This window comes from Athalia rosae, chromosome 2 (assembly GCF_917208135.1).
Source record: "Athalia rosae chromosome 2, iyAthRosa1.1, whole genome shotgun sequence".
Classification (NCBI taxonomy): Eukaryota; Metazoa; Arthropoda; class Insecta; order Hymenoptera; family Athaliidae; genus Athalia; species Athalia rosae.
Genome location: NC_064027.1, coordinates 16,342,985 through 16,364,061, shown reverse-complemented (window position 1 = coordinate 16,364,061; position 21,077 = coordinate 16,342,985). Strand labels below are relative to the sequence as shown.

Below are 21,077 nucleotides of genomic sequence, written 5' to 3'. Positions count from 1 at the left end.
TGCCTTTTTGACTATCTACAAAGATATAAAAGTTTATGTCTTACAACAAGAGGGGGCATAGCGCATGTCAGTTGGTTGCACGGTTTGTTGAGTTTGTTGGCTACCCGCGTCGAATAGAGTAGGTTAGGTTAGTTCTGAATGCCCGCGTTCTGGCGGTTCACGTTTTGGAAAAAATTATAATTTAATGCAGAAATGTTTAATATGACAAAAATAATTAATTTCTCATGTGTTTAATGACCGCATCATGTTTTTGCGCGATATTGTAACTGAGTTTTACACGGAAATATTAGGAAAAGTAAGTATGTTAGAATAATTATGATCGTGTGAAATGGTTATACTGACTATACTTGTGATTTACGAATTTAGAGTTCGTACTTTGAAATCTTTTGACCCAATTTGTGTTGTAATCATTTTGTAACCATTCACAATTCAATCTCTCAGCTAGTCATTAGAAACTAAACAAATCGACCTGAGTTCTATCAATTTGTTAATCAAGTTCTGTTGCTCATTTAGACCAGAGAATTTCATTAGATATTTCGGTTAAAAATTCTTCCAATGTTGAATTCTACTTGTTAATTAACTTGTTGTTATTCTGATACACTTTTGATATAAACACAATCAACTCGTCCCTAAAAACCAGTACTGATTACATAGTCCATTGTCTATCCGTTGATACAGAATTGCTTTAGTTTTGATGGATGTCAAATATTCAAGTCATTTCCACAGAAAGTATCAAGAAATCCATACTGTAAATATTGTTAAGACACTGATGTTCCTTACAGAGATGTTTATTATTGGTGAATTTTGATATCGACGCAATATGTGCCTGCAAGATATTGCAAGTCCTTTTAAAAAGTGATAATATGGTATATACGCTGGTTCCTGTACATGGAATTCAGGACCTAGTTCAAGCATATGAGGAGAATTGTGAGGAGGTAATATCCCTGTAATTAATTCATCTTAGGCAGATACTGAGCAGCTGCTGCCACGCACAGAACCAATAGTTGTTTCTTTTTCAGGTGAAATATGTAATATTGGTAAACTGCGGCGGAACTTTAGATATCGTTGAATTGCTGCAGCCAAAAGATGAAGTGATATTTTTTATTCTTGACAGCCATAGGCCATATGACCTTTGTAATATATTTTCGGAAACCCAAGTGAGAATTTTGGGAAAACCAGATGAGGATGACAACATACCAGATTACAGTGACGTTTTCAGAGATGATTCGGTAAGTTTTGTCTTATAAATCAATTATGAAAGATGAATAATCTTGTAGAAATTTTTGATTGGATCATGGAAAATTGACTGGATTGAGCTCAGCGATATACTGTTAATATCTTCTCTCTGATAATTTCCACATGTAGTCTGATGACGAAGATGTGGATAATGATGGCTCGAGTGATGAGGGAGAAAGTCGGCAATCGAAGCGACGGAGGTTAAATGAAGAAGATATAAATCGACGAAGGACAAAAAGGCTATGGGAAGAAAAACGTACACAAATTATGTTCAACTACACACAATACAGCTATTACGGTCGATCGGTATGAACTAACGAATAATTACTGGAAGTAATGCTGGCCATTTTTGTTATATCTTAATGTTTATTACAAACGAAAAACATTAGTTGTACCTGCTGGTTGTGAGACTATTTTATTAATAATTTTGCAATACTACTTTCAGAGTGCTGTGGTAATTTTTGAGCTGGCATGGAAACTTTCACGAGACAATTTGGAACTTGTGTGGTGGAGCATAGTAGGTGCGACAGAACAAGCTATTCTTGGGAAAGTTGAGTCCAGAGTCACTGTTCTAGAGACAGGGAATCTTCAGAGCCATGTTTCTAGAATAACCCATCGAGCTGCGGAAGCAGACAAACAGACAGCCACCGGCATCAAGTTGACATATGATAGAGAGTATCCTTTGTTAATTAGATATAACATCAAAACAAGAACCTTTTTGCTAACCTATTTGTTACATCTGAATTCCTTAATAATGTTGAATAGTTTACAATTAGCTCTATATCGACATTGGACCGTCGAAGCTAGTCTTAGACATTCCATGGCAACCGCAGTTTCACTCCGCTTATGGTCTCTCCGGGGGGAAAATCGCCTCAGAGAATTTTTAGCTGAAATGGGTTTGCCTTTGGCACAATCTAGGCAGCGATTTTTATCCATGGATCTCAACTTGAGGCAGGAGTTTCAACAAATGGTTGAGAAATTAGCCACTAAATATAAGATGGATAGTGTTGTAGGTGCTAGTTTCACTCTGCAGTACGGTTATAGGTTCAAATACTGTGCATCCGACATAGCCTATGCAATGTTGGCTCTACTGGAGTCCTCCGTGAGTTTTCAATATGCTTGAATAACAAAAATTTTTACAACACAAACATTTTTGATGCCATGTGTTATTACTATTTGAGTTATCACGCTTCTGAAAATGACTATTTTCTTTCCAGACAAAGGATAGGCTACCCCAACATTGTTTTTTAGATGCTTTGGATTGTCTGTCTCGTATGAAAAAAGATGTTGTTGATAGAGGCATAGAAAAAGCTAAGCTAATGCTCACCAATATATACAAAACAGCACAAGGATTACTAGAGATGAAACAAGTGTTGAATGCTGGTCCATTCCTTTATATTGTTATCCCAGAAGGATCCTTGGATACTCGGATATTCTCACATGAACATGCATTGATTATGTTGGCACAATTCACCTTGAAGGCTTACGTGGAAGCTTCAAGATACCGAAATGCAACCAAGTGGCCAATGGTCGCCACCGCACCTTTTAACGAAGAAGATGGCACTTGTGTGCTAGTCGGTATTCCGCCTCTATGCGAAGACCAGCCTAGAAGGTGAGATACGTCTCTATAGTTTTGATTTAATGATTAACTGGCAACCTTTGTACGTTAGGAAATTTTATAGATTATAGATAGAAGTGACATTCTCAAAATTCTCGCTACTACCTGACTCATGAATTTTTTTTTTATAGTCTTTTTGGAAGAGCCTTTGAACAAGCCGCTAAAAATACAAATACGTACATAGAGGCAGACTACTTTGATACAACAAGTAAGTAAGACGGCGCCTAATAGATTCACAGATTTGGATAAGACAATATTTTGTTTATCTTTATTTTTTGTTGCAGTTATAAGACTGAAGATTCAAGAACGGCCAAAGTTCTTTGATGCATTAGCAGCACTTCTGATGGTGTGAGCTTTAGTATTAGAATATTAGTATGTAGTTTTCAATGTTAATGATAAATAGTATAAGTGATTAGCAATAGGTAATTTTACAAACCTACTGTGCCTCAGATAATAACATACTATCCATATAATTAGGGTAATTTACTTAGAAGAGACTAGGAATGCATAACAATGCAAGTTTCGTGTTTGTCATTAGTAAAATCAAACGTAGAAATATTTTAAAACCAGCGACGAAACGAGCTTTAATTTTATTCGACACGTGAATGTATAGTATAATTAATTTAAACGGATTATAGAATTATTGGAACGTCAATATAGTAACGTAATTTGGTTTGAACTTGAAATTTGACAGTTGCGAGTCACTTCACTCGGACTAAAACGTAGTGAATCTGTGCTGCTGTTTAACTTTACAATTGCTAGACTAAAATTGAATTCTTTGAGGCACGTATATTGAATGAATTGAAAGCAGCATAGTAATTGAATTAATTTTGTCGCCAATCGCCAAGATTCATCACACAAGGATTGCTACAACTAGTATTGAGTCTCAATCTCGTAATAGGTAAACATTTTTTGAGAGCGCAAAATGATATGGCTCTTTGATATGTGTATGAACTCGAAAGAGGAATGAATTTATGCAGTTTTGAGTAGTGTATTTATACCGAATAATTGTTCATTAGTTATTAATGTCGTGAATGTACATACGGATGGCTTATTCTAAGAGTGATACTAGGATTAATTTATATTGTGCACCAGAAAAAGGAGAATCATTCTATAACCTACCTATTTTAGAAAATATTAACTCAGTTATGATTGGTATATTAGGGTTAAAAGTTAGACCGGTCGAACTCGTTTCAATAAAAAATAATCCTCACTTCTTTTTTTTACTTCTTCATATAAGGGTATTCTGATATGGTAATTATCTTACTACCAACGCCGGAAAATAATCAAATTACAATCCCATCGAGGGCCATAAAATTAAAGTTTTTACCGAAGGGCAAATAAATAGGCTATTGGAATTGAAAGCGCTGTATTCCGATCAACATACCCAAACCGTGCGTAATTCTACGCGTTAACGGAAGAACCACGGCGAGCAAAAGTTTTGACAAAGCTTGGCAGTTTATTACTTTAAAAGACGTAGATTTATTTATGAGATAACTGGATCAGTTTACAGTTGCAAACATTATTATTAAGAAATAGAATTATGATTATGATGACAATAATAGTATAGCTTTATGGCTGCTGTACTAAACTCTTATGATGTGAATTTTTTGAAGACGTGGGTTAGAATGAAAAGAAAGAATGCTTTTCCAATCGTACCCAATATAATACGACTACGTTGGGCACTGTCTCTTTTGTAGTTCACTGACGATTCTCTGTAGGTTCGAGATTATCTTTTTGTTTTTTCTATTCGTTTGTGCATGCTTTTTCTTCATTATTTTTCTTAGTCTTTCGCTTTTCAGGCACAGTTGCTCCAGTTTTTTTATCTTCGCAATGTATCCCGAAACATTTGGATCCATGGCTTGATATTCTGTCTCAAGGTTCAATAAATCCCTTTCTTGTGCTTCGAGAGTATTGCTTTGGTCAACATTATTTTCGCATTGAAGTTCAATTTCTGGGTTATTTTCATTAGGTGGTTCCTCTTCAACTGTGATTTCTATTGCATCTCCTGATTTGTCTTCGAAGACCAAATTACTCGTAGGTTCTACAATGTCGCTGGTTGTTAGGTACTCAATTGAAACGGTTTCGTAGTCTTCTTGTTCCTGATCAGGCGTAAACTCAGTCAGGGGTTCTGAAATGTAGATATTTTGATACAATACGCTGAACATTTCCGGAGTGTTATGTAAGATTTTAAGAATCAGTCATTTCTCAATGTGTAAAAAGCATGGTCCACGGCAGCAGTACTCATTCCGAATTGGCGTTCGTGTCTTTAATTGTCAGTTTACCGTTGTGAAAGTAACCGATATTATCACAAATGACACGAGTCTGTCCTGGCCCAACAAATTGTGCTCTTGCGCTAAAGCTCTAATGAACAGACTTGATGTACTACCAAATTCACACAAACTATCCACTCATGCTTATTGCAAATCTGTGCATCAGATCGTCTAGACGTCTAGGTCATCTAGACGTAACTAGGAGTCTAAAATAGTGGTCTGATAAATATCTAGTTTCAGGGTGATTCGAAAATGGATGCATTTTAAAGTTAGTCCTATTTACATAATATGACTAATTGAATAAGTGAAATTATACATGATTTTAATAACCTGGTTCGCTAGGTTCGTTCGATTCGATGTCCTTAATAATGTGAACCTGTTTTGTAGCTGGATCTACTTGTACGTGCATTATCTGTGGCACAGGTTCTATATCGATTACATTATCCCCTAGAAGATATAAAAAAAAACCCTTAGGTCGACATAAAGTTAAAACGCCACAGTGATACAATTGTTGAGTAATTGGATAATCAAAATTACAAAGATCAAAATCACATACAATGGTTATTCATTTAATGCAATTTGCAATGTAATATACCTATATTTCAGTAACGTGTTTCTCAGATTTTGAACTTGGGATACCTTCTTTACGTTTTCCATCCAACTGAAAGACCAAATCACCAAAAATTGTTGGCACAGCGTACGGTTTTAATTTTCTCTTGCCATCGACACGAGGCTTCTCCCACATGTCTGCTTGAAAATGGAACTAGTAAAAAAAATACATTGGATTTATGCATATCCATTAATATAAACTTTTGAAAAATATAATTGTTGCAATCAGTGTGCACACTTTGCATCATTGTCAGATGTGTATGTGACTCTGTGGTGAAAAAAAGTGTTGCACTTCATCAGATAATCAGACTTATAATAGTATATGAATTACTAACTTTAGATAGATACTCATTCTGGATATTTTTTCATAAAACCAAAAGTGTACTTAAATGAACCTCAGAGTATCCGTCTACGATTAAAAGAAATGGATGATACCTCGCATAATGCTCCGAATCTTGTCGGTGGCCAGTCAGTTATGCCTGCATTACGGATCCATATCGCCCTCCGTTCTGGGTCGGTTGGAAGACAACCTAGCTTTGCCCCTTTTTTTGAGGTATTAGAACATCCTATTGCAGCACAACTAGGCATCTTTAAACTGTTCTGAAATTATTTAACAGTTGACATTTGTTTCAAAGAGTCACCTGAATAGAATTGAATAGATCAAAGTTTTTGTAGAGGGCTGAGTTTAAAAAGATGAGATAACAGGATTTATATTAAGGAATCCAAAATGCAGGATTAATTAATCCCATTGTAGAAGTAAATAATTACCTGTGTAATTACCCTGGTAGTTCATAAAAATGTTCATATTAGACACTGGATGTAATGTTGTGAGAAAAATCTGTGCACATTGAGTAGCACAAAGTTCCGGCGATACATTGGTAATTAAAAGCGTTGCAAATTGGTGATGGTTACTAATGGTAACGTGCTTTGTACCCACTGTACCGTTGACTGCAGTCTTTAGTCAAAGCTTGAAAAACTTCAGTCAACGTTGGTCAACAGGTCGCGCTCAACCGTGACCCAACCAATGGCCCACGCATAAATATGTATGAAAGCTTTCATGTGCTTTCATAAATTATATATATATATGTATATTTGAATATATATATACTATATCAGTGACATCTAAAGTGACATTAGCAACTAGCGTGAGTTGCTCTTGGTTCCTAGCGTTCACGAGCTGCGCTGCTATGGATTTGAAATTGAAATGATAGCAAGTCATCGCATATTGCTATTATCTATGGGTGCACCGGACTAAAGAGAAGGATGTGTCCACTCGCTCGTAATGTGGTTTTTTGGGGCCGGAAGATTGTTGGCACACTATTTCTTTTCAACTCTGTCCGAAATTTTGAGGTCTCAAATGCATCCACCGAAAAATGGTTGGAACACAAAGTACTCCTTGGGTCCAAGTATGCTTTTCAATGCTGCACACCCACTGTATCCAGTTAGCAGCAATCACAGGATTTTTTTTAAAAGGAAATCTAAGGACGATTCATAACTTACGTAGCCATCACTCTAGCCATCGTTGACCGAAGATTTGGCCTTCTAATAAATGTCTCAACGCCCAAGTACAGCACATATTTTACCTGTGAAAACTCCTTCTGGGACTTTTGCTACCATGTACCGAACAAACAGCACTCAACACCACCATGCAGTATTATAACTGTGATTTATAAATGATACTATAATACTACAGATCATACAGACAATAAATTGAACAATCGGGCGGCGAGCGTAAATTTCCCTCCAAATTTAAGCGTCAATTCATACCTAGCTTGCGCAGTGAAGGTGCAATTTCATGTTGACGCTTGACGCAGATTTTCAAGCGTCAAATGTAGTCACGAGGTATTATTTAGACAGAAGAGCAATCGAAATTATGAATGGATAATCGTCATCATCATTATGATCATCTGTGATCATAATCACAGATTTATTCCCAATTTTTCCCGTTTTTTCCAATTTTTTTCGGTTTTTTTACTCAATTTCTCAATTAGATCGTCTCTCCAAGGCCCTGGAGACGCATAATGGTATGCACCCAAAGTTACACCATCCCAGATTTATTCCCAGATTTTTTCGAATTTTTTTGGATTTTCAAAAATATTTTTCATTTGCGCCGGCCCTGGGTGGGTGCGGGCCGCTGAAATTAATTGTACGGCACTATTTTTGGGCTCCGCCTCTTTTCTCTAAGCTCCGCCCATCGCGAGTACAGCTAGCGCCATGTGGCGGAATTTTCGTGAACTAAAATCCCAGGTTTCTTGCCCCTTGACGTCAGGCCATGTATTGCGGGTCAGAGATGTATTTCCTGTAATGCGGGTGCATCTATCATCAGGCGCAAGACGGAAAAGTTTTGACTTTCCTCCGAGGCCAAAATGCAAAAGTATTGACTTACCTCCGAGGCCAAAACGCAAAAGTTTTGACTTACCTTCGAGGCGAAAATGCAAAAGTATTGACTTACCTCCGAGGCCAAAACGCAAAAGTTTTGACTTACCTTCGAGGCGAAAATGCAAAAGTATTGACTTACCCCCGAGGCGAAAACGGAAAGTTTTGACTTACCTTCGAGGCGAAAATGGAAAAGTATTGACTTTCCTCCGAGGCCAAAACGCAAAAGCTTTGACTTGTCTCCGTGGCCAAAATGCAAAAGTATTGACTTTCCTCCGAGGCCAGAACGCAAAAATTTTGACTTTTTCTTCGAGCGCCTAATAATAGATGCACCCGCATTACAGGAAATACACAATCTTCAGTCAACGAAATACATCTCTGACCCGCAATACATGGCCTGACGTCAAGGGGCAAGAAACCTGGGATTTTAGTTCACAAAAATTCCGCCACATGGCGCTAGCTGTACTCGCGATGGGCGGAGCTTAGAGAAAAGAGGCGGAGCCCAAAAATAGTGCCGTACAATTAATTTCAGCGGCCCGCACCCACCCAGGGCCGGCACAAATGAAAAATATTTTTGAAAATCGAAAAAAATTCGAAAAAAATCGGAAGAAATTCAAAAAAATCTGGGAATAAATCTGGGATGGTGTAACTTTGGGTGCATACCATTATGCGTCTCCAGGGCCTTGGAGAGACGATCTAATTGAGAAATTGAGTAAAAAAACCGAAAAAAATTGGAAAAAACGGGAAAAATTGGGAATAAATCTGTGATTATGATCACAGATGATCATAATGATGATGACGATTATCCATTCATAATTTCGATTGCTCTTCTGTCTAAATAATACCTCGTGACTACATTTGACGCTTGAAAATCTGCGTCAAGCGTCAGCATGAAATTGCACCTTAGCGTCAACGATATGGTTGCGTATCACTGGGTTGTATGTAGTTGTGCCAAGCCGGACGTGGTGTATGTACTGTTTATACAAATTACTCAAAATAAACTGTTCAAAACTAGAAGCCACTTAAAACTTACAAATCGGATAACTTACAAGATTCTCCCTAAAGTGTACCACCGCTAAGGTAGTAATTTAGCTATAAAAGGAGCGTGATCAATGAGTTGCGTATGCTGTTTTCGTTCTCGAACATTGATTTAACCTAAAGACATGAGTGGGAACAAGAAAGTGTCATATTTCTATAGTCCTGATGTCGGGAATTTCCATTACGGACCTGGGCATCCCATGAAGCCTCATAGACTATCAGTGATTCATAGTTTGGTCTTGAACTATGGGCTTCACAAGAAAATGCAAATTTATAGACCATATCGTGCCAGCACACATGACATGTGTAGATTCCACTCCGACGAGTACGTTGAGTTCTTGCAACGAGTTACACCCCAAAACCTACAGGGATACACTAAATATTTAAGTCACTTTAATGTTGGCGATGACTGCCCTGTATTTGAGGGTTTATTTGACTTTTGTTCCATGTATACAGGAGCGTCGTTAGAGGGAGCAATAAAACTGAATAATAGCTGTTGCGATATTGCTATAAATTGGTCGGGTGGTCTACATCATGCCAAGAAATTTGAAGCTTCTGGTTTCTGCTATATCAATGATATCGTTATAGCTATTCTAGAGTTACTCAAATATCATGCTAGAGTTTTGTACATAGATATCGATGTGCACCATGGAGATGGTGTGCAAGAAGCATTTTATTTGACTGACAGAGTAATGACTGTCTCATTCCATAAATATGGTAATTACTTCTTTCCTGGTACAGGTGACATGTACGAAATTGGAGCAGAAAGTGGGAGATATTATTCCGTCAATGTTCCCCTAAAAGAGGGCATTGATGACACAAGTTACGTCCAAGTTTTCAAGCCAGTTATATCCAATGTTATGGAGTTTTTTCAGCCAACTGCCATAGTTCTGCAATGTGGCGCAGATTCATTAGCCAACGACCGACTTGGGTGCTTCAGCTTGAGCACTAAAGGACATGGCGAATGTGTTAAATTTGTACGTGACCTAAACGTGCCTTTGTTGACTGTTGGTGGAGGTGGATATACCCTGCGAAACGTCGCACGTTGTTGGACATATGAAACTTCACTGCTCGTCGATGAACAAATAAGCAACGAACTGCCTTACACCGAATACTTGGAATACTTTGCGCCAGATTTTACTCTTCATCCAGAGGTGGTTACTAGACAGGATAATGCTAATAGCAAACAGTATTTAGAGGCAATAACTAGGCATGTCTACGATAATCTGAAAATGGTCCAACACTCGCCTAGTGTACAGATGCAGGATGTCCCATGCGATGCACTACCTCCAGAAGAGGAAAGGCAACCTGAACCTGACCCAGATTCGAGGCAAAATCACCAAGATCTGGATAAGCAGGTTGAAGCTGCAAATGAGTATTACAGTGGTGATAAAGATCAGGATAAACCTGACGTGACAGAAACATGATCAAAGCATTTGTCAAGAAACTGTAAATAGTAGATTTTAAGTATACAATAAGTTTACTTATTATGCTATCTGTGAGAAAATTTTCACGATGTACATATAATTGAATTGTACTTAGCTTTAGTACATTAGCAGGCAGTTTTTTTTTACATAGACTTGATAGAACTGATCAGTAAAAATAGTTTTAATCTAATTACAAAACTTTTGTAAGAACTACAAAGATGATTCTAAGTAATGCACATTGTATGAAATCCTCCTTAGCATATCAAATTGTAGTCATTGCTCGAAACGAATGAACTTGAAAAATTGAAGACCTGGAAATATCTGAACCATTGTAAAGCCTGCGCTTAATCATAACGATGAATGAATCATTTACAATCTGTACATACTATCTGTTGGCAGTTTTTTTTATTACCGTTAGTTCCCTCTTTTGCAGAAAAGTAGAGTAGTCTTCAAATTGAACAGGATAAATGCAGCCTGATGCAACAAGTGATAACCACGGAAAATACATCTTCATCTTGAGGACGTACTGAAATGTCTACCTATGTAGTGTTAAACATGGTAAAATAAAATGCAGTTCACGTCCTCATAATTATTACTCATTTTTATTATTTTGTATTGTCGATATAATTCTCTCTGTTTAGGGGCTATGTTGCTATATCACAGAGAACTTAGCATTTTCTAATCAAGTTATTCATGTAGTCCTATGAAATCGAAATGAGCTTGCTATTTAGACACGCCGCTTGACATTGTCAAACTAAGTGAATTACAATAAATTAGGTATATTAACTTAGGATAATTCATATACAAAAGACTTTACACAAATGACAGGGTTGCAATGTATAGTAAGTATCCTCTGAAAATAATTAGTGGTATTATGATATAATTTATTCTAAGTTAACAGTGGAAGATAGAAAAATACTCAACATGACATGAAACACAAGATATACATACGCAAACTTGCACACAAGCACTCGAGGTTATTTGTTTGAAATTCGTTTAGTTCAAAAATATTAAAAATATTTGCAAACCTGCTTTTAATTTCGTATTATCATTATATAAAAGTAGGCAAAAAGCGACAACGTGGACATATTTTTTTTATACACATATTAATTATAGTAGGTAATGATCAGTGTGAGGATCCATTATAATACAGTAATGTTATATATATTTATATCGTTATGTTCTCAGTCTCATGTAGGAGCGATACCTTCCACAAGGAAGGGCTCCCTTTAATTATGTTGCTTTCATTAAATAATCGACTCTCTGGTGCAGTACATCATCTTCATAGTTTCATTCGGCTCTAAGATATACTGACTATCTAATGCGACATAATAACTGTTATGCAACAGGATACAAACAAGTTTAAAATAGAACAACCAAATGGTCTTACAGGTCCATTTTCGTACAGAAGACTGGATACGTCAATTCGATATTCATTTTTTTCATCCTTTTAGTTAGATCTTTCAATTCCTCGGGCAAGAATGTGCTTGCATCGATGACGCACCTCTAAATCATGCTAATATCTATTTCACTCTGTTTGTCATCATTGAAACCGATCATAAAATCTATTTACTTGATGTAATGCATGAAAATTCGTAACAGAATTATAATTAACATTTTCAAAAATGCATAAAAGTAATTGAAATAAAAAGGACAAAACATGGTATTTTCAAATAACATTACAGAATCAAGAAACATAACCAGTCTTCATCCTAAAATTTGCTTCAAAGTAGAAGAACTGTCCGATTCCAAACGAAAGTAACAAATACCCGATCAAACTTCGTATCATTAAAGAAAGTATCACACAGGTGAAACGTAGCTTATGTATATATACAAGTGATGAACAATTAAAAAAAAAAAAAGTAAACGCATTTTTCTAAAACGGCAGATAGGTTTGACCTAAGAGCATAACGAAGAAGCGTTAGACTCAAACAATATTATTAGAAGAGATTATTTCAATCCTTGGTTCATGAACCAACATTTTGCAGGTCATTTACTTTCGAAGAACATGCCTTTTGTCACAAAAATCCAAAAATTGAAACAAAATTGTTTCAACGACTATAAAGTAACGTCAAGTGTTTGGGGGAGAAAAAACAAATAGATAAAGTGTATTTGCACAAACATCAACTGAATATTTTTTGATCTAATTTTCCCAGCGACGTGGCACTCCCTCTGTAATCGACACTCTTGGGTTGAGTTGACTAGATGCTTGCATGTAGCCTGCCGGTAGTCACTGCCGCATAACACTGATGGTCCTATCTTCTTCTTGTTCGTATTTATGATTTGATTTGCACGGTTACCAAATAGTGGTTACATGCTACACAGTGTACCTAGATCCAAAGATCCAGAATGTTTTGGACTGAATACAACGCATTCTTAGGATGAAGTGGTTTTTTCTCACTTTTTTACGTCTCAAAGTGCTTGTAAATACTGGTTACATACGACATCACCTGTTGCCAGTCAGGTCGCTCCAGTTGACACATATCTCCAATATTCTGTAAGGAAAATCGAATTTCTTTAGTGAAAGCAATTCTATCTTTACGGTAATTGTAAGAAATTATCACGAGTGTCATCCTTTACGCAGCTTAATAATTGAGAGAAGTACATGCAACATTACTGAAAACTTTAAATTGAGACAAATTGTTTCAAAGCCAAAAATAAAATTATGCATACAACGGTTTTAATCTTTTTAATAGAATGCGTGAGTTTATTAGTAAGCATCAGGATAAATATCTAACTTACCAGAGTCGTGGGTATTCCAACACTTTCAGCAGCAGAAAATGCAATAGAGAAATTTCGTCTTTTTTCATTTGGCGAAAGGGAATCATAAGGAACCCTGTCAGGTAGGTACGAATGTAGTATAGCGCATAGGGCCAGTCCATCATTCCACGAGCTGCTAAAATTTGTGATATCGATGTTGCGGTAACCGACGGTCTTATTCTGACACCACTTCAAAAGTGCATTCCTCTTAGAGCCTCCATTTTTCACCAGTCCACATAGTGGATCTTTACGCTCACTTAAGTCTGTGACGCTGTTACGTCTAACAAAATCGATTGCTTTAGCGTTTAGAGCTGCTGAATCTAGCAGCTCTCCAGGACTGAGCACAACTGGTACTGATTTTGTCTCTGTTTGTAAAGATAAAAAAAGTAATTTTTATCAGAATTTTTCCAAGTCCATACACATAATTAATGTGAAACAAATAATTTCTGGTCAGAGTTAGTTAAAACATCATTGATCTCACGCAGGGGATTTTTATTACTTCAAATGGATTAGGTCCACCAATAATCACGGCATTAAAGTACTGTACTTTCAACTGACTCTGCTCAGATACAGTCAGAACTAGATATAAGAAACGAAAACTAGTTCTGCTAGAGGGTCAAATGATGAATAATTATTAGCTGTTATTCAATTTTCCATCAAGGTACTTACAGATATCAGCGTTGAAAGTGCAAGCCCTTCATAACTGAAGCAGAAAGACTACGCCAAACAGTGAAATTAGCATGCTTCTCAAATATTTAATAGCGCCAATGATAAAGAATTTTATTGACAAGGTTAGCCATTATGTGGCAGCAATCTGCTGTGATTGTCTGCATGCAATAAAGAAAGAACTGGCCGAGCTGAATAAGTGAGGTAAATCCCAACAAACATAAGAATGATTCCATAATAATAAGATGTCTCTCGATTTAAAATCCTTACCTTGTGCGTCATGCAAATTCATCAAGTTATTAAGATAAAATTTATATACATTTATACATACATGTATTATGTACATTTATATTCATAGGTGTGTATAGAAGAAAAACCATTTTATTGTTGTGCAGATTAGAAGAGCATGCAACTACAGTAAGTGCTCATGAGCTGAAATAAGAAATTAGTGATAAAATAATACCAGAAAATATTCAATAAGCTGTTAGTGCAATAGGGAGAAAGAAAAGCATACTGGCTCTGATTTGATAAATTTAATACATTTCCATTGTTACACATACGTTACTGTAACGTGTTACCGTAACACCGTTACATACGTGCTAACATAATATTCTATTCATCAATCAATAAAAATAAAAACTTTGTTAAAATAGATTTAAAACACCCCAATCTCTCAGTCCTTCCCACATTTGACATCTTAAAATGATTCATTGATACTATTTTAATATAGATGATAAATCAATTTGAACCATGCCGGAGTATCGATCCTGATGCATAAACCGACATACAGTAGACTACCAAGGTGAAAGAAGCATGAGTTCAATGAATGATGGAAATACTAAAACCAAGGAACCGATGCCCTGACAATGCCTCTCACTCACGGTATTTGAATAAAGACATTGTTTTACTTCGGTTGTGATAATGTACACAGATAGAGGAAGAATTTGTTCAAAGCAAAATCAATATTTAGGTGCTTTAGGTAAATTACCTGAAAGAACTTTTCTTGCATTCGTCGGTTGGGTCTTGTTGTTATTTGTGGTATTCACAGGACAAATTAGATTATTTGTTTGTTGTTGATCACGGAGTGGAGCTTTTAGTGAGATAACTTCGTTCGTCCCTATTGAATTTAAGGACGACGTAGAACTGCTACGGCTTCCAGGTCCTAAATTGGTACAAGTAAAGTGAAACGGTTTACATAATAATAATACTCAAGGGTTCTTTCCCTTTTTTTTTTCATTCAGCTGGGACGTTGTTAAAACGTTTTCTGAAACCCTGACTTATATTTGTTTCACAAAAATAATACTCACCACTATTGTCGGCAAGCCCAGCTATAGAAACATTTATGTAATGTGTTATTCATCAATAGATTAATTGATTTATGGGTAATTCAAGCATTCAAAACGAAAATGAAAATTAAGGAATATCTAATTTATGTATCAGGGAATCAACTGCTTTTTTGAATACAAATTTATCAACAATTGGCTTCATTTAAAAAAAATATGAATTATTGTACGTTCTTTTTACTTGCCCATTTAAATTATTTCAGAACTACTGGTAACTGTTGTTAATTTCACAATGCAATTGAATGAACAATGAAATTCATTGTGATTTGAAATGCGAAGTATGAAACTGAACAATAGTTTGTTCTCGTAAGCCATTTAAAAATGCTGGAAATGACTTACCAGCCTTTGCTTGTTTGGTAGCATTTTCGATGCTCTCAATGAGACACTTTACACTGAGCCTAGAATCTTGTCTTGAAATATTAGCTTTACGGCGAGCAGCCATTTCTTGTGTTACACTGGTCAACACACTTTGTTGTGTATCAGTTGGAGTGGTAGGTGGTCTTGGTGGTGGAGGCATGGCTTTCTGATTAGCTGGAAGCAAATAATAGTTGATACTTCTAACATTCGATAATTTTAAAACTAGGTAATAAGCATAAAGTCAACAAACACGAAATGATTATACCAGGTTATGCAAAAAATTAGCGTCACTGGCCACTTAGCAAGTACAAATAAGCCTAACTTGATGCCATAATCATTGTAAATTTTTCAAAACCAGACTACCTGTTTTGGTCGCTCAAGGATTTATCATATAGCTTTGAAGGCAAATTTACCGAAACATTATTTAATATCGATGTTCTTTTGCGATCAGAACATCACAGATAAGCTATATGTTGTCAATAACCACTCAAACATAATTGGAATAGAACCATAAGTATGAAGAAAAAACAACATAACAATTAGATGTTTGAAGCATCAGACAGTATTGTCCCACATGAATTAAGCAGACGACTTGACAAAACATAAATCAACGGAATCCTAAAGACAAAGTATACGAACAAATTATGCAGTAATTTTGTAGCAAAATGAAGGTGTTTATACATTCTGCTTCATGACATGATACACATACCCCAAAAATACATACCTAAAACGCAAAGAAATTAATAAAACGAACCAATAAGCTTCTGCACACTTCTGATGTTACATAGTCAAATTATGGGTAAGCTTTACTCAATCATAAAATTGCCAATAATTTATAATAACGGACAAAATATATTGCCTAGAAGAAGCATATATGATTCCCCAGGTGTAACCCAAAATCCGATGATCCTTGATACAGGGTAGGGTATAAAAACATCACGCAAGAGATCTCCTTCTAGCAGACATGGGAAGGTGCGAAGATCTACGTGAGAATATGTGATGGTCCCGCTACGCAAGCCACAGTAATAAGCTTGGTTTTGGGACTTACGGTTAAACGCAATTGCTGAAATCCAAGGACGAATATGTACCACTGGTGGACTACGTTTAGCTCTAAGTTCTACTTCAGGCTCTTCGACAATAGTTCCACATTTACTATGTGCTAATAATGTGGACGAATGTTGGAACTCTGACCCACTTGGAGTAACTTTTGCTGATGGTGGAATGGAAATTCTTTCAATATCGCTCTCCCAGGCAAAACTTGTATCGATAACATCTGTTGATTTTATCGGAGGAGGAGAGACTGGCAACTTTGGTATCGTTTCAAAATTTTCTTCACTTTTCATATACCCATTATTACTCTTCGTCCAATTTCGATTTGAACTATCAGCAGTTTTAGATTGTTTGTCGACAATACGGTTTTGATCCACTTTGACAATAGGTGTAGTCAACTTATTTTTACTACTGTTATCGATGCTTTTTGCTGTGCCAACAGAAACTTGACTCTGTTTTGCTAAGTTTTCATATTTTTGTTGAACTTCGGAAACAGATTTGGGACTGGTAATGATTTTGCCATAAACTCCTTCTGGAAGGTCGTAGAATCTAGCGTTGATTAATGTTGATTGAGTTTTGCCGATGTCAGGAAGGTCACTATTCTTGGGTAGTAAGTTCTCATTTGATGGATCAGACTTTGATAACTTGAATCTGGTGGAAGAAACTGCAGATGGTATTCTATTAAGGTTCTCAGAAATGGAAGACGGTGACTCCTTTATTACATCCTTCAATGGCTGATCATCAACGTTGGTTTGTTTATGATTATCGTTTTGTGATTCCATGCGTCTTTGGCGAGAGCGCAGAATCATGTTTTCTTGGTATGAACTTTTGTCCCTTGCTAGCATGGTGTTGATTAAAGTTTTATTCTTTGCTGAGGATCTGGAGCTTTCATCAGCCTCCAAAACTGGATGCAATCCTAAGCTACTTTGCCTTGTAGTACCATGTTTATCAGTTTTCACAGTTGGAAAATTCACGAAAGTATGGGGCCGATTTTGTTTGTTCACTACTCCCTTTGTTCGAAGAGTTACATCATCAGATATTCCGGATAAATTTTGCCTCGGTGAAGGAATCGGATCTTTGGGGATGACTTTGTCATACCGACTTTTCAGTGTATAAATTCTTGGAGCGATTATTAAATCAGGGTTTGGGTTTTCAATTGATATGTTTTTTGCAGCTACATTGCTAACGTATCGCACATTGTCGTACAAAGGGCTCATCGAATCATTTTCATCAGGGGCTGTAGCACTGGTTGATTCCATCACAACTGGTACGTTAGTATTCAATTTTGATTTTTCTGTATCTTCAAATGCTGCACTCGAATTTCTTTCATCATGCTCGGTTTCAGCATCGGCTCTAATTTCATTTTCACTGTTATAACCGCTATAAAAATCCGATAAACTTTCATAAATCTTTTCGGTCAAACGAACTTTATTAATATCCTCAGCAGAGGATGAAATTTTTTTTCCGTACAACTTGCGCTTCGAACTTCTTGGAATTGATCGGTATGTTAGATCATCAATTACAGAATCGACTATTTTACTAATAGGTTGGATTTCTTTTTCTGACATGGACACATTGTTTTCTCTTGAATTATAAGTTTCTAACTTTTCTTTTTCTTTTGTTGAAATGAGTGAAGTATGTCGTTCTGGATTCTGGTCTATCTGGGGTTTCAAAGCATGGCTGCTAGGATCCAAATTAACCATCATTTGCAATGAATTTGTGTCATTTAGAGAATTGCAATCAACCTCAGGTGAATGATTCATTGTTTTGTTTGGACCGGAGTTGTGTGGTTGGGTCACATGATTATCTACGTGATGGTTGTGTATTTGCGGTTTGTCTTCCACTTGTGTAATTCCAGCAGAATTTGCCACTATTTTGGTACTTGGTAGGTTCATCAGACTTGTTTCAAGGTCATACACACCAGGTTTCTTACAATTATCTTGATCCAGAGAATTGTTTACAGTATGTTTGTAACTTGTTGCATCTAATAACAAAGTGCCACCCAGGTCAGTTTTCATTGCCGAATTATACGACTTTCCTTGAGATTGTGTGTCTACATCACACTTGCTTTTTCTCAATAGATTGATCATTTCTGGATCAACTTCGAACATCAAATCATCCATTGCACATTCTGTATCAGAGAAAACGTAATTTTTTGGGACATAAAATTGGCTGTTTGAAATATTGATCCCATATGAATCGCCTTGGGAGCTCTGAATTGCTGTGATTTCTTTCAGAACAGGATTTTCTTTCAATTTTGATGACATAGATAGTTTGTACAATTTCGGATAATCTGCTTTCAAAGGGCCTTTGTCTTCTTGTAGAGAAATTTCCGTCTCATGATCAGATTTTAGTTCGCTGTTCACATACATGGGTTCTCTCAACAATTCTTGTTTAAGTTGACGTAACTCATCTTTTTCCTCATCTTTCAACGGTGACACTACATTGGATATCTGTGGTCGCGAGTACAAGTATTCCCGATCAAGGAGATCCTCAATATCTGCTTTTGGCATGGATATACCAGGATAAGTTTTCCTAATTGGATTGTTTGTTTGTGTAGCATTTTCTTGCATATTCAGTTCATTAATATTTGATTCAGAAATGGCCTTTCTTATTTCTGGACGTACTTTTGGCAAAGTACGGCCACGTTTCAGCAAAGCACTAATGGCACTTCTTTCAAACAAGGCATCTGGTGCCGTTAGTGTCTCAGTGGCTACCTGATCAACCGTTGCCCTCCCAGTGTGGTCAGTGGAAAGCCCTAGTTCATGGTATAATTTTTTGTTACAACATAAAAGCAAGAACAAATTTCGAAAGGGCTTGGGCGAGGATGTAACCACTTATTGTTCGTTGGATTTTGGCGTTTTGAAATTCCTTTGTGAATACTTGCTATCTGAATCGAAACATGGTTGAATAAAAAGACACAAAACACTTGACTCCGTCTAACTTGATATGGCGAATTGCATTCATTAGTCAGTTTATGATGAGAGCAAAATTGAGTTTCAGTAGTATATTCGAATGACAAGATGTAAAATTAACATAACTGCGCATGCATCTGAATAAAATAATGATGCTTTCGTGGTTTAAGTGTGTTATGAACATTTACAGAACAAGGTTCATAAATTTTCTTGATAACTTACAACATGCTCTACTTCGAACACTGTTATTTCAAAAATCATAAGTGCTATGGATGATACTCATGGGTACCTACTTTTTTTTGAGACTTGGTTTTCAAAAAACCAGTGTCGATCTATTTTGGAATATAACCCTACAAATATGTTTTACGACTGCATCGACATTATGTTAATGCTTATAATAAATGAAAACTTACCCTTATTTAGTTTATCCAGCTGCGCTTCTAGAGCTCGGAGCTTATCTCTCTGAGTCTTGTTCTCCATTACAACTCTTTCAAGTTCACTTTGAGCTTCTGTTTTGAAATCGTTGGCAACACGAACGGTCATCAACAAGTCGGTCTGAAATTGTTCCCACTCTGTACTTTCTTCTTGCCTCAGCCGTTTTTCATCTTCCAAAGCAGATTCTAAATCAGCTTTCGTAGACTCAACATCGTTTGCCCGGCGTTGTGATTCACTCAAAGCTGCTTTCAATTCGCGTTTGTCTTCTAAATGCCGCTGACACTGAGCTTGCAGTTCGGCCAAAGTATCTCTGACCAATTGTAGTTCCGTACTCAGAGAATTTCGCTCTTCTTTCAATTGCGATAGCTGATATTCTAAATCACTGATTGCTGATTTGGCATTATTACGAATGACTTTACACTCTTCCTGGAGTTGTGAGTATTGATCTTTTAATCTATCGTGATCACAATGTGATCTAGCCAACTGTTCCTGTAAGGCAGCAGCCTGTGTTTCAAGCGTATCTTTCTCTCGCCTCGCAGCATCTAGCAATTCATCAGCTTCACTCTTACTTTCTAGTTGTCTCGTCTGTTCTAACTCTTCAATTTTGGCTCTGGCATTTTCTAACAACGTTGCTAGCCTGCTTATTTCGATGGTGCGACTTGAGCCTTCCTGCCTTGCTTCAACGAGTTCAGCATCTAGTTGTTTACGCTCTGCATTTGTTGCATCTACGGTAGATTCTAATAAATGAACACGTTTTGTGAGCCGTTCAGTCTCTGTGGTAGATGCTTCAGCCGTAGATCTAAGACTTTTCAATTCTGAGGTGAGTTCCTCTAGCTTTTGTAGAAGCGATTCCCGCTCCTCTTGGGCACTCTGTCAATAGAGAACGGTAGCTCATTAGACACTATAATTTTGTCAATAAAACGGTGCTGCTTACCAGATACGTCATATTTTATTGACATCGGTTATTGCAACAA

At 36.7% G+C, this 21,077-nt stretch overlaps 4 protein-coding genes across 20 annotated transcripts in view; 2 read left to right on the top strand and 2 right to left on the bottom strand.

The window, feature by feature from the left end:
* The first annotated feature begins 113 nt into the window (after positions 1-113).
* On the top strand, positions 114-4,563 carry LOC105692128 (cell division control protein 45 homolog). Its single transcript, XM_012411138.3, has 9 exons — positions 114-295; positions 783-935; positions 1,020-1,229; positions 1,366-1,542; positions 1,682-1,911; positions 2,002-2,338; positions 2,454-2,848; positions 2,986-3,062; positions 3,139-4,563. Exons 1-9 carry the CDS (start codon positions 245-247, stop codon positions 3,204-3,206), a joined length of 1,698 nt encoding a protein of 565 aa, XP_012266561.1. The 5' UTR covers positions 114-244; the 3' UTR covers positions 3,207-4,563.
* LOC105692129 lies at positions 4,522-6,749 on the bottom strand. Its single transcript, XM_025747177.2, has 5 exons — positions 6,505-6,749; positions 6,172-6,336; positions 5,767-5,890; positions 5,458-5,574; positions 4,522-4,985 (listed from the first exon to the last, which is right to left on the bottom strand). Exons 2-5 carry the CDS (start codon positions 6,322-6,324, stop codon positions 4,528-4,530), a joined length of 852 nt encoding a protein of 283 aa, XP_025602962.2. The 5' UTR covers positions 6,325-6,336; positions 6,505-6,749; the 3' UTR covers positions 4,522-4,527.
* Positions 6,750-9,015: 2,266 nt separating this feature from the next.
* LOC105692064 (histone deacetylase 3) lies at positions 9,016-10,965 on the top strand. Its single transcript, XM_012410996.3, has one exon. It carries the CDS (start codon positions 9,276-9,278, stop codon positions 10,575-10,577), a length of 1,302 nt encoding a protein of 433 aa, XP_012266419.1. The 5' UTR covers positions 9,016-9,275; the 3' UTR covers positions 10,578-10,965.
* A 198-nt stretch (positions 10,966-11,163) lies between these two features.
* LOC105692063 (cytospin-A) overlaps positions 11,164-21,077 on the bottom strand; it is a 71,570-nt gene continuing 61,656 nt past the window's right edge. For 11 of the 17 annotated variants that reach the window (XM_020855912.2, XM_020855908.2, XM_048649243.1 and 8 more), the window contains 7 exons: positions 20,082-20,973; positions 16,752-19,511; positions 15,686-15,877; positions 15,311-15,331; positions 14,992-15,165; positions 13,320-13,702; positions 11,164-13,072 (listed from right to left, as the gene is read on the bottom strand). In XM_020855912.2, coding sequence (XP_020711571.2) covers positions 12,983-13,072; positions 13,320-13,702; positions 14,992-15,165; positions 15,311-15,331; positions 15,686-15,877; positions 16,752-19,511; positions 20,082-20,973 — 4,512 coding nt within the window. In that variant the 3' untranslated portion in view covers positions 11,164-12,982. Of the gene's footprint in view, positions 13,073-13,319; positions 14,436-14,991; positions 15,166-15,310; positions 15,332-15,685; positions 15,878-16,751; positions 19,512-20,081; positions 20,974-21,077 lie in introns of those variants that run through there. The other 6 variants (XM_020855905.2, XM_048649246.1, XR_007276765.1 and 3 more) reach the window with 6 other exon arrangements.

Coding starts and splice junctions, on each gene's coding strand:
- LOC105692129 (XM_025747177.2), bottom strand. CDS start 6,324: ATGCCTAGTTGTGCTGCAATAGGATGTTCTAATACCTCAAAAAAAGGG. Junction 5,891..6,171: donor GATTCGGAGCATTATGCGAG/GTATCATCCATT, acceptor TTTTTTTACTAG/TTCCATTTTCAAGCAGACAT. Junction 4,986..5,457: donor GAACGAACCTAGCGAACCAG/GTTATTAAAATC, acceptor TCTACATTTCAG/AACCCCTGACTGAGTTTACG.
- LOC105692128 (XM_012411138.3), top strand. CDS start 245: ATGTTTTTGCGCGATATTGTAACTGAGTTTTACACGGAAATATTAGGA. Junction 1,543..1,681: donor ACAGCTATTACGGTCGATCG/GTATGAACTAAC, acceptor TACTACTTTCAG/AGTGCTGTGGTAATTTTTGA. Junction 2,339..2,453: donor TGGCTCTACTGGAGTCCTCC/GTGAGTTTTCAA, acceptor TTTTCTTTCCAG/ACAAAGGATAGGCTACCCCA.
- LOC105692064 (XM_012410996.3), top strand. CDS start 9,276: ATGAGTGGGAACAAGAAAGTGTCATATTTCTATAGTCCTGATGTCGGG.